Source organism: Equus asinus, chromosome 2, assembly GCF_041296235.1.
Source record: "Equus asinus isolate D_3611 breed Donkey chromosome 2, EquAss-T2T_v2, whole genome shotgun sequence".
Taxonomy (NCBI): Eukaryota; Metazoa; Chordata; class Mammalia; order Perissodactyla; family Equidae; genus Equus; species Equus asinus.
The window spans coordinates 58,033,147-58,046,030 of record NC_091791.1 but is presented as its reverse complement, the minus strand read 5'-3'; the positions used below and the strand labels follow the sequence as shown (position 1 = coordinate 58,046,030).

The window sequence follows — 12,884 nt, the reverse complement described above, 5'->3', positions numbered from 1 at the left end:
GTGCACTTCTCCTTTGGAAACACCTTAGCTTTTCAGTTCGTTCATTCTCTCTTTTTTGGTTTCTTTTCCGCAAAGACCTAAACCTGCCTGATGATGACATAAATACATATACTTTATACAATTTCATAATGGTTTCTTTCTTTACTTTTTTCTAATGAACAACTTCTACATAAGGAATGTTTTTGTTTTAATTTTAGTTTTACCTATTGCATTTTAGTGAAGAATGTGACATTTCTGGGAAATTTTGACAATGTAAAGACTTACATAGCTCTGGTTTGGGTAGATCCAGCACCAACTGGTCGCTCAAGTCTGTGCTACATACATGAACCTCACTGCTCTGGATCTTGTCAAAGCACATTAGGGAATTATTTCATCAAACTGAGGATTTTCCCTAAAAGATCCATCTGTTCCCTACAGTCAACAATGTTTTTTGTGTGTGTGTGTGGGGGGGTGTTTTGGGGGGTTTTCTTTGGGGGTTTTTTGGTGAGGAAGATTGGCCTGAGCTAACACCTATTGCCAATTTTCCTCTTTTTGCTTGACGAAGAGTGGCCCCAAGCTAACATCCTGTGCCCATCTTTCTCTATTTTGTATGTGGGACACTGCCAAAGCATGGTGATGAGTGGTATATGTCCACACCCAGGATCTGAGCCCGCAAACCCTGGGCCACCGAAGTGGAATGCACCGAACTCAACCACTGCACCAGTGGGCCAGCCTCTCAACAATGTTTTATACTTTAAAAAATAAATAGTTTAATGGAAAAGTTTCAGCAACATTACTTACTGTTGTTTCTTCAATAATTGCATAAGATGAAAGTGACTTCATAAATTTCCAATACATAGTAAATATATCTGAGATCATCTGTACAATTTCATTTCCACTAGAAGTAAAAACAAGTCAACTAGAAGTCACTTTGAAGAAACAAATCCAGGACATGTGTCACTATGACTCAGTATTTCCTTTACGATTTGGGGGAACTTAATGTTTTTCTACTGTAAATTCTCCCATCTATTTATCAGGCCATGACCCTCTGCCTTATTTACACATGATCCCTTATTTACCAAAGGAGAAGAAGTTGTATTTTTCTTACAAACTGATCATTTTCATTTCCTTAGTCATTAAAGGTTTCAGGTTGTTTCAGTCTGACTAAACAACCCTAAATGATAGAGAAAGTCAGGTTTTAACAGAAATTTCCAAATGTGATGTTTCTCTGAGCAACAGCACAAATACTAAAATTCTTTGGCTTCTCTTAAAATCTGAGAGGGTTTGCATTAACTATATCTAACCATAACTGAATTTTCACTAAGAATCAAGTTAAAAAAAAGAAGAAAAAATACATGTAGTCAAATTTACTGATTAAAAAAACAGCATTTCCCAGTGTTTCAATAATCATGACACATTAGGGGTAGGTAGATACGCCCAATCACTCAGACATGCCATCTCCTCCACGCAACAGACACATGGGTCATTTTCTATGTTCCTTTCTTGAACTTAAGAAATTTATAAACTGTACATTTTCATCCCAAAATGAAATAGCGCATTTCAATCATTGTAAGAGTTTACAAGGATGCACCTGCCTCAGAGTTTAATTTTTCTTGGTACCAAACTTAGCCAAACTCACAACAAGGAGTTCAGCCACCTGAAATCCATTTTCTTTGCCTGCTTTTCCACAATATAGTACATTCTGTCCCTTAGAGTGAATATAATCATTTATGTGGATGCTGAGTCTCACCAAGAAGATTACAGGGGGACAAGACTCCTAGGTCTTACCTTGAACCGAAGAACTCAAAACGAGGATGAGGGTGAGAGCCAGGACCAGCCGGCTGCCCTGGAGAAGCACCTGCATCGTGACAGCTCACTTGGCTCTACCGCCCGCACGCCAACCCCGCGAGGAGGAAATGTAGCAGGGTGCTCTCTGTCCCGTTTAGAAGAGGTTCCAAAACCTCAAACCCTGCCCAGAACACACGTCACAATTTCCTGAACAAATAGAAAGAGATCTACATCAGAACCCAGAAAGATTTTTTAAAAACGTAGCAGAATAACTACTCACTCCCATTACGAAACTGCATTGGACTCTCCCCAGGTCTGCTTTTTCAAAAGTTTTGTTGTTTGCCACTTGCCTGTCAGAAATTTTTTTTCCCACTAAAACAGTAGAATCAGCATTCGGTACGGTTTGTTTTTCCTTTCATCAGGTAGCAATCTAAACATGAGATTGTTCACACGAAGGGCCCACTGCACTGTCCAGGAGGAAAGGGGGCTGGATGCTGCCTCTTCATCACTGAGCACCTTCAACGTAAAGTATTCTTCACTGTCTTTTTCAAAAGAAGCAGCATAACTCGCCAAGCCAAGCTCAAGAAGTGAAACTTCAAAACTGAGTGCTAATGTACAAGAAAGTGTTGTAGGATTTCAGATAACCAGTTTCCTCTTATCGGACTCAGTTTCTCCCATTGGTTCACCGGCTCTCCCTCTACCTCAAGAATATAGAGAGGGTTTTCAGTTACAAAGAAGTGAGTAAAACAGAAAAATGATTTTGCATTCCTCTGCTCCTTCACACCGAGTATGTCTTGTGATTTGATTCCATTTATACTTTCGTCTTTTCTCCTGGTAAATTTTTCAACTTGATTTTTGGGTCTCTTGCCTCAAATAAGCCAGAAATCAAACACAAGCGGCTGAGGTCTCAGTGGGCTGCTGGACCTCAGAAAACATGCAAACAGCATTTTCCCAGGTTCTGGGGATTGTGAGCAGACTTCTGAAGGACCGAGGAACACAAGGCACAAGCTCCATATTAAAGTCACACAGTAAACACAACAGTTTATGGCATGTCCTTGCTTTTGGGGCACGCACTTTTTCCTTACTTCCACTCAAGATTCAAGCACTCTCCATTTCAACACGTCTGTCCCTGCAGCTCCCACTTACCCTTTCCACCCTCACTCTTGCCCGTCCTTTGACAGGAGGGAGGAGTTTCCCTTCCCTTGTTTTCGGCTTCCTGCTGATTCCTTTACCATTTCCTGCTAAGGACAGGCCTCAGAATCTAATCGCTGAGCAGCTGTGGTGCAAGCCCACAAGGGTCACAAACAATGCACATTTGGACCCACCTCAGGACAAGCTGGAAGTGTGTCCAGGGACTCCTCCAAGTGCAGTAAGCAACCCCCAAACTCATGAGCCCAGTGAGTGCCCCACTATGGAATACTGGTTTCAGCTTGAAATACCAGCTCTCATCTTTGGTTCCTTTTAACCCTATCCTCCAATTGAAAACCCTGGCACCAAAACAGTAATTCCTGTCAATAGCTTCAATGCATTCTCTGCAAAACCTCAGAGATGATTAGAGCTTGTGTTTTAAAATGGTAATTTTGGAGGCTTTTACCATTTGGGTACTTCATTTTTTCCTTCTCTGGGTCATGGTGATTTTTTAAAAAATTTGCAGCATTCATAAGCATCTGCTCTTCTCCCACCACACTGACAGTCAACAGTGTCTTTTTGCAAATAGCCTTCCTCTAGTTTCATTTCCCTAGTCCTCTTCAAGCTGTAGAGGAGCAGGACAAATGCATGTGGCAGCCAGGAACCCAGGTTATGAGCTTGTCTCCCTCACTGACCAGCTGAGAGGTGCTGGGCCACCTACTCTTTGCTCCCATCAATCTAGTTCTAGCAATGGTGTGGGAAACCAATGAGAGGATGCCTCTGAAAGCTCATGGCACACACTGGGAGGATCACATTGGCAGCGCTTCTCTGGGCTGCGAACCATCTTCTTGCACAAAGTTTCCTCCATTAACCAAAGGAGCCCCCTATGTTTCCCTGAACATCGACTTCTACGATAAGCATATTTTGCATAATTTTAAAAGACAAATTCTATTCCAGACTTAATCCTTCATTTACTAGGCAACTTTAAATGCACCTACTTTACTCCATACTCAATTGATTTGCCTGTAAAATGAGTATCCTTATTCCTTAACAGTCACCCTGGAACAGGACCGATAGCAGTTCTTTATTGTCTAAGAAAGTAATGCAACTCTCTCAAAGCTATATAAACATTGTTTTGCAGTGGCTATTGGTCTCAGGGTGTTCTTTTTTTTTTTTTTTAACTTTTTATTAAGATTATGATGGTTTACAACTTTGTGAAATTTCAGTTGTACATTATTGTCAGTCATGTTGTAGGTGCACCACTTCACCCTTTGTGCCCTCCCACCACCCCCCCTTTCCCCTGGTAACCACCGATCAGATCTCCTTGTCAATATATTAACTTCCACCTATGAGTGGAGTCATACAGAGTTCATCTTTCTCCGTCTGGCTTATTTCACTTAACATAATACCCGCAAGGTCCGTCCATGTTGTTGTGAATGGGATGATTTTGTCCTTTTTTATGGCTGAGTAGTATTCCATTGTGTATATATACCATATCTTCTTTATCCAATCATCAATTGATGGGCACTTAGGTTGCTTCCGTGTCTTGGCTATTGTAAATAACGCTGCAATGAACATAGGGGTGCATGGACTTTTGGAATTGCTGATTTCAAGTTCTTTGGATAGATACCCAGTAGTGGGATGGCTGAGTCACAGGGTATTTCTATTTTTAATTTTTTGAGAAATCTCCATACTGTTTTCCATAGTGGCTGCACCAGTTTGCATTCCCACCAACAGTATATGAGGGTTCCTTTTCCTCCACAATCTCTCCAACATTTGTCACTTTTTGTTTTGGTTATTTTTGCCATTCTAACAGGTGTAAGGTGATATCTTAGTGTAGTTTTGATTTGCATTTCCCTGATGATTAGTGATGATGAGCATCTTTTCATGTGTCTATTGGCCATCCGTATATCTTCTTTGGAGAAATGTCTGTTCATGTCCCCTGCCCATTTTTTGATCGGATTGTTTGATTTTTTGTTGTTGAGCTGTGTGAGCTCTTTATATATTATGAAGCTTAACCCTTTGTCAGATAAATAGCTTGTAAATATTTTTTCCCAACTGGTGGGTTGTTTTTTTTTGCTTCAATCCTGTTTTCCCTTGCCTTGAAGAAGCTCTTTAGTCTGATGGAGTCCCACTCAGGGTGGTCTTTTTAAAGAGAGGATCTGTTTGGAGTACTTGAATCTTCCCAGCATCACAACTCAACGGAATAGTTGTTAAGATGAATTGAGGTTGTTAGAAGAGATACTGAGGGCAGCACAAAACTGCTCCCAGGGATGGCTCCAAGGCTCGCTTCTTTTTTAAAGCTCCGACTTAAAGATGTCTCCACTCAGCAGCCTCTGGGACTCGGATTGTTACTGAGAAGGTCTTGACTTTGAACTGGACACTGCATGAAAAAAAACCACCAAACCAGCAAATAGATCCTGTACCAAATCTATCTGTCTCTGGAGGCTTAAAGAATGACCTTGGAAGAGACCTTAGAAATCATCTACTTCACCCACTCAGGTGAGAAAAGTGCAAGTCCAGAAAGGTACATGACTGTCCACTGGTCACACAGCTGGTGATGGCAAAACCAGGTCTGGAACTCAAGTTTCCTAATTCAAAGTCCAGTGACAGATGAAGAATGATGAGGAAACAAGATTAAGATTTGTAAATCATCAGAAGTCTTCCTTTTCGTAATTTTCTTTTTAAAGGTACATACTGAAGCATTTCTGTTTGGAATGATAAAATAACTGGGATTAGCTTCTAAATAATCCAGTCTGAGGAGTGAGGTTGAGAGAGATACAGCAGTGGTCTGATAATTGCTGAAGTGGAGCCATGGGCAGATGGAAGTTCTTTATACTAGTCTCCCTGCTTTAGTATGTGTTTGAGAATTTCCATAATAAAACAAAGCCGGTGGAATCACAATCCCCGATTTCAAAACATACTACAAAGCTACAGTGATCAAAACAGCATGGTACTGGTACAAAAACAGGTCCACAGATCAATGGAACAGAATTGAAAGCCCAGAGATAAAACCACACATCTATGGACAGCTAATCTTTGACAAAGGAGCAGAGGGCCTACAATGGAGAAAAGAAAGTCTCTTCAACAAATGGTGCTGGGAAAACTGGACAGCCACATGCAAAAGATTGAAAATTGACCATTCTTTTTCACCACACACCAAAATAATTCAAAATGGATCAAAGACCTAAAGATTAGGCCTGAAACAATAAGTCTTCTGGAAGAGAATATAGGCAGTACACTCTTTGACATCAGTTTCAAAAGAATCTTTTCGGACACTATAACTCCTCAGTTGAGGGAAACAATAGAAAGAATAAACAAACGGGACTTCATCAGACTAAAGAGCTTCTTTAAGGCAAGGGAAAACAGAATTGAAACAAAAAAACAGCTCACTAATTGGGAAAAAATATTTACAAGCCACTTATCCGACAAAGGGTTAATCTCCATAATATACAAAGAACTCACACTGCTTAACGACAAAAAAACAAACAACCCAATCAAAAAATGGGCAGAGGACATGAACAGACATTTCTCAAAAGAAGATATGAATATGGCCAATAGACACCTGAAAAGATGTTCATCATCGCTAATCATCAGGGAAATGCAAATCAAAACTACACTAAGATATCACCTTACACCCGTTAGATTGGCAAAAACATCCAAAACCAAGAGCGACAAATGTTGGAGAGGTTGTGGAGAAAAAGGAACCCTCATACACTGTTGGTGGGAATGCAAACTGGTGCAGCCACTATGGAAAACAGTATGGAGATTTCTCAAAAAGTTAAAAACAGAAATACCCTATGACCCAGCCATCCCATTACTGGGTATCTATCCTAAGAACCTGAAATCAGAAATCCCAAGAGTCCCTTGCACCCCTATGTTCATCGCAGCATTATTTACAATAGCCAAGACGTGGAACCAACCTACATGCCCAGAAACTGATGATTGGATAAAGAAGATATGGTATATATACACAACGGAATACTACTCAGCCATAAAAAAAGACAAAATTGGCCCATTCACAGCAACGTGGATGGACCTCGAGGGTATTTTGTTAAGCGAAATAAGCCAGTCAGAGAAAGACGAACTCTATATGACTCCACTCATAGGTGGAAGTTAATATATCGACAAGGAGATCTGATCGGTGGTTACCAGGGAAAAGGGGGGGTGAGGGGAGGGCACAAAGGGGGAAGTGGTGTACCCACAACATAACTAACAAAAACATGCAACTGAAATCTCACAAGGTTGTAATCTATCATAACATTAATAAAAAAAAAAAAAAGGATCTTGCTTGGGGCCAGCTTTGTGGCTGAGTGGTTAAAGTTCTGTGTGTTCCGCTTTGGCTGCGCAGGGTTTGCAGGTTTGGATTCCAGGTGCAGACCTACTCGGCTCATCAGTCATGCTATGGAAGCATCCCACATACAAAGTAGAGGAAAATAAAAGCACCTCCTTTATTCATGGATCTCAGCACTTTTGAGTTTCCCATTCTTCCAGTTCTATTCCCATTCTTATCCCCTTCCCATTAGTGAATGGGGAGGCTGTGGCCAAGACAGAAAAGTATCTTGATACTTCTGGTCTCAAGGGAGCAGCTACCACTGTGTTCTTAATCCCCTCACGGAGTATCAATGGATGGGTGCCCACAGGATGGACATCCTGGGAGAGGGCACAGGCTCATGGGCATCCTCAGCTGGGCCAGTGGCTCCTTCATTAGCTCCTCCCCTCTCATCACTGTAGCCACACATCTAGTTTCCCAGGAGCAGGGTCTCCCCTTGTTGAAGATCTCCAAGGCCTTAGTCCAGAAGACTCCCCAAATGTTGCCAAGTACCTCAAAGTTTGGGAACTTCTGTGTTTTAACCTTGGCCTGGGAATAGGGGAAAGGAAGAGCTGCCCACCACAGTTTGGGTCTACAATTTGACAAGAAGAAAAGCAAGGGGCAGGAGGTATATGGGAAATCTCTGTACCTTTTGCTCAACGTTGCTGTGAACTTAAAACTGCTCTAAATAATAAATTCTATTTTTTTTAAAAAAAGGCATAGAAGAACTTCTCAACTGCTACCTGGAGTTTAGTAGAATATGACATTCCAATTCCAAAATTATAGGGCTTTGAAGAACCAAAAGTTGCAATGGAAGAGCCACATGCTAGATATTATTGATATAAATAACTGGGAACAGGAGGATGTGTTACTTCTCTTTGGAATATTTTCACAGGGATCAAAATATTGGAAAGAAATCTCTTAGGGAAAATTTTAGACATGAGGGAACAGGAGTGGACACGTGGGTTAAGGGGAACCAGACTCTTTGCAAATGAATCAAGAAAGGAAGTCCTTATTTGACTTCTTAAGTCTTATCTTTTTCCCAAGACATACTGTCAATACTATTTTAAATTTTTTTATATCTTTAGTAAATTATATTTTCTAATTAACAAATGTTTACTATGGAAAAGTAGGCGGATGAAGAGTGGCAAGGAGGACTTAAAAGAAAGGACAGATCCCTTGTCACCTTCCATGAGAGATTACACCTGCCATGTCCTGCCTTGGTAATTCAAAATGGCACATGCCACTTGTCAGCACACTGGGTTCCCTCTCATCTCCTCATGCTGCTTTTATTTTATACCCTACCCCGTGGCACTACCTGGCCCCACGGATGTCCCCGGACCTAACTTGGTTGTCGATTCTAGCCAATTCTGTAACCCATCAACCAATTCACCACCTCAAGACACTGAGCTCCCTCTGCAGATAAAAAAACTATCCAAGTTTCCTAGGCTTCACAACCCAACCTCGCTCCTACTCCCAAAAACACACATATTGAAATTCCACTGACATGCCTGCAGTTATATTTAAGGTTGTGGGCCACTAAGGAAGAGAGAAATTCTCCCTCCTTACTTTGCAACCGCAGAACACCAACCAGATCTTCAACGGCCTGTTGATTTCAGTCCTCTGAGGCTGACCACGTTTACCAAGTAAGTTACTACACTTTAGTTGGTTCTTATTTTTTGCCAGACTCTGGAATCTTCTTTTTGGTCTTGATCATAATCACGAAAAATGAACAGAATCGCTTAGTGAAATGGTATTTAGAAGCTTCACGGTTTGGTCACAGCTATTAAATTGAGAAAGCAAAAATTTTTCTCATGGGGAATTTTAGCTTTTAACCACCCCTGAACAGTGAAAGGATGCTGCCCAGCCTCCATCCAAAAAGATAGTATCTACTGCCGGAATCAGCTGCTCTTCTGACTTCAATGATATGTTCTACATTTGATGACCATCTCCTCAGATGGATAAACTTCTAGATTAGTTTAGCATGTTTCTGTACGTTCTCCCAAGGCACTAAGTGAATTTTATTTTGTTGCATGTGCTGGTCTTGTCTTCACATCTAGATTATTCCAAGGATATAATTTCAACTGGTATAGAACATAAAGGGCTCAAATAACTGTTGATTACCAAAACGTTAACAGTGATATTGTCTAGCCAGTAGGACGGCAAATGTTTCTTCTTCATCCTTTCCAGACCATGCCAAATTTTTTAGAACAAAATTACGTATCGTATTAGTAATCAAGAAAACAGGCACTCAATAAAAATATTTTGATTGTTGACAAAAATTTAACTTAAAAAAATAACTATTAATGGAGAGCATTCTTTGGATAACCTTCTTTGGGGCACAATGAGACTAAAGAAGTTGGGGCAGAGATCAGCACTCAGGAACTGCCTGATAAAAGTGATTTTCCTCAAGGCAGTGTAGCTAGGAATACGATAGACGGGGAAAAAAGTAGTTGTCAGGAAGACTGAAGGGAAAGAACATTTGTGGGTTAAGCAGACAGTCCAATCTCCTCACAAATGAAACAGGAATAGAGTTTCTTTTCAGATTTTAAAGTGTCCATGGACGTAGTAATACCACCAGCTCATGGGAGTGAAAGTGAGGTCCCTTCCATCTTCCTGAGGACTTGGAGATAGAAAAATGAGATCCCCCTCAAACAAAATTATAACAATGAATTGGAGGCAAGACGTGCAAATTCACCCCAAATCAACAGAATGGGGAGAGGAGAGATCAAGAGAGGAGGTCCTGTCTTCAAAATCAAGCCAGCCTTTCCCAAGCCACAGCCTACTTTAAAGATGAAATTGAACTCTCCTTGAACACAATCAAAGGGCATTTCCCCGCGGCGGGGGTGATCTCTCCTTCTTTTGGGCTGCTAGGAATGGGTGGGCAGGTCAAGTCTGGAAAATGTCTACTTTAAGGGACTCCTGATGTAGTTTTCAGGTTCAGGTTCATTTATCTAGAAAAATCCAGACCCAAGGTACCCAGAATGTTGACGTCTGCTCTCACTCTCATAGCTGCCTTTGGTTAATCAGGTTCCCATTAGAGCTAAGCGACTTGAGCTGAAAGGGCCCATTAAGGGCTGGGACCCTGCAGAATCAGCTCTGCAGGGCTTTCCTATCACTGCTGGCTTTTGAAGAATGCCACTTCTCAGAGCTTCCAAACTGAACCCAAAAAGGCATTCTACTTCCCATCTTAATCACCATCTCAACTACTCTAGTCTTAATTGACACTCAGTGAAGGTATTATCCCAACATTTGCATCTTAATAAAGGATGATAATCATTAACATAATGATTTGAGAATTTAATCCTCCAGACAGGTGGAGGTAGAGGAGGGGGTTGGTGGAGAGGGAGGAAAAGACCGTTAAGGACAAGCAAGAGCTTGCTCAATAGATCTCAGTTCAAAACCACACTGTAGGATTTGTAAGGCTTGCATCCAGATCCTTCTTGTTCCATATGACCAGAAGACAACCCCCCCCCCACCCACCGCAATCCTAGAGGCCTTCCTGGTTGTTACAGTGCTGATTGGGAGAGTCAGGGCCCAGCCTGACTAGCCCATCCAAGCTCATGGCCTAGAACCATCCTCCTGTCATGTAGAACTGTGTCATCCAACATGGCAGCCACATGTGGCTACTGAGCACTTGAAATGTGGCTAGTCCAAATTGAGATGTGCTGTATTTGTAAAATATATGTTGAATTTCTAAGAGGTTGTAAGGAAAAAAGAACGTAAAACTTCATTAATAATTTTTATATTGAGTTTATGTTGAAATGATAATATTTTAGATATATTGGGTTAAAAACATTACAAAAATTAATTTCACCTGTTTTGTTTTACATTTTTTAATGTGGCTACTAGCAAATTTGAAATCACATATGCTGCCCTATGTTTGCAGTTTTCATTATATTTCTACTGGACAATGTTGGTTTAGAAAATGGTGGCTCTTTGAAGAATAAGGAAAATATCGATTAGAAAGAACAGAGATGCATGCCCTGAAAGTGTGCTTGCACCTCAAACGTCCCCGATGCAGGCAGCTCTCACTGAAAACATTCAGACATTGGTGAGGAAGAGCCATGTCACCAGAGACAAAAGACCCCACTGTTAGCTGTTCCACTAGGACATACGCACCATTCTAAAGACTTCATGTGTATTAATTAACTTGATCATCATAACTGCACTGTGGAGTAGGCATCATTTTTATACCTATTTTACAGATGAGGAAACTGAGGCACAGAGTGGTAAAATGCAGGTGGGATTTGACTTTTGGCAATCTGAGTCCAGACCCTGACCCTTAGCTGTTCTGTGACCCCTCACATAAGCTCTCCTTTCTGGATGTACCGTCAGGAGAGGGGGATGCTTTCCTTTGTTAGTCCTGTTTCCCTAGCAAGCGCATCCTACCCCTGCCTTGTCACTTAAAAAACCAAACGCTCCTGTCTGTCATGGGTGAGGAAAGCCCTACCTGCAGGGCCCCGGATCCTAGGGCTTGGGTAAAACCAAGTGTCTGACAACATGGTGCTTTCAAATCCCCCCTTTCGGCAGCCCCGTGGACTGTGAAAACACAAGTTTGCATTTCTGGCCTCTGCAGCCCAAAGGCTAGGAAACTTGCCAGGTTTTATCTTTTTTTTAATTTGCCAAAGACCGTTTTTTCACCTTTTGCATAATACTTCCCAAACCTTCCCAAACTGACAGTTGGCTGCTTGCGGATGTTCTGAAGCTCAGCGAAGGAAATGCTCTCAGGGAGCAGCCCAGAGGGGCCCTCGGAGCATAGTTCCCACAAAAGGAAGACAGTTAAGTGCTGGTGAGAGGAAGCCTTTTGCCTCTTTCACCTCATTTTTTTTTTCCTGACCAAAGGCCATGCCCTTGCCTTTCTTTTCCTCAGAAACCATAGAAGTTAGATGGTTTTGCTTTGGCTTTTAAAAAAATCTCAATAATAAGAGTAATTAACTTATTCACCCTGCAGGGATGCTACAATCACCATCTTATTTGTAACATTATTATTCTTACTATTACTGTTATTACTATTATTACTATTATTATTACAAAGTACACTCAGGGGGCTGATGGGCAGAAGACCAGGGAGTGGCCAGTTGTTGGCTGTCTTCTTTTACAGACGTGGCCACTGAGGCCCAGGGAGCGCGCGGCTTACTCAAGGCCCTGTCCTAGTTGTGAAAGAGCCTGGATCGGAGCTGATACCCGTTGGCCCAGAGATTTGGGCAGAGCCTGGTCCCCAGGGTGGCATAATTCACCCCACCCAGCAGGGCAGCCACAATGCAATCAGCACAGGCGTGCACGCCCTCCCACCTCCCTCCCCTGCCCCTTCTCAGACTCCTTATCTTTTGGGAGGCCCCTTCCTGACATTTGTGTTGGGTTTTGTTTCTTTGAGGCGTTAATGATTCCCGCTGCCTGAAACGCTCTTTTCATACCCAAATGGCTAAATCTCCCACCCTTTCCAAGTCTTGACTCAAATCTGACCTTCTTAAGGAGACCCCAACCCTCATTTAATGTGCAGCCTCTCCACACACACCCTGCACCCCAGCCCCCTCCCTTGTCCTTTTCTATAGCTTTTATCGGTCGACCAGCCCTGGTGGTCTAGTGGTTAAGATTCGTGCTTTCACACAGCAGCCTGGGTCTGTTTCCCGGTTAGAGAACCACACCACCTGTCTGTCGGTTGTCATACTGTGGC

At 42.0% G+C, this 12,884-nt stretch overlaps 1 protein-coding gene across 7 annotated transcripts in view; it reads right to left on the bottom strand.

The window, feature by feature from the left end:
• Positions 1–12,884, bottom strand: part of SRGN (serglycin) — a 52,995-nt gene that overhangs the window by 13,153 nt on the left and 26,958 nt on the right. For 5 of the 7 annotated variants that reach the window (XM_070489135.1, XM_070489141.1, XM_070489144.1 and 2 more), the window contains one exon: positions 1,768–1,974. In XM_070489135.1, the coding sequence (XP_070345236.1) occupies positions 1,768–1,843 (76 nt within the window). In that variant the 5' untranslated portion in view covers positions 1,844–1,974. Of the gene's footprint in view, positions 1–1,767; positions 1,975–2,117; positions 2,949–12,884 lie in introns of those variants that run through there. The other 2 variants (XM_070489156.1, XM_014862795.3) reach the window with 2 other exon arrangements.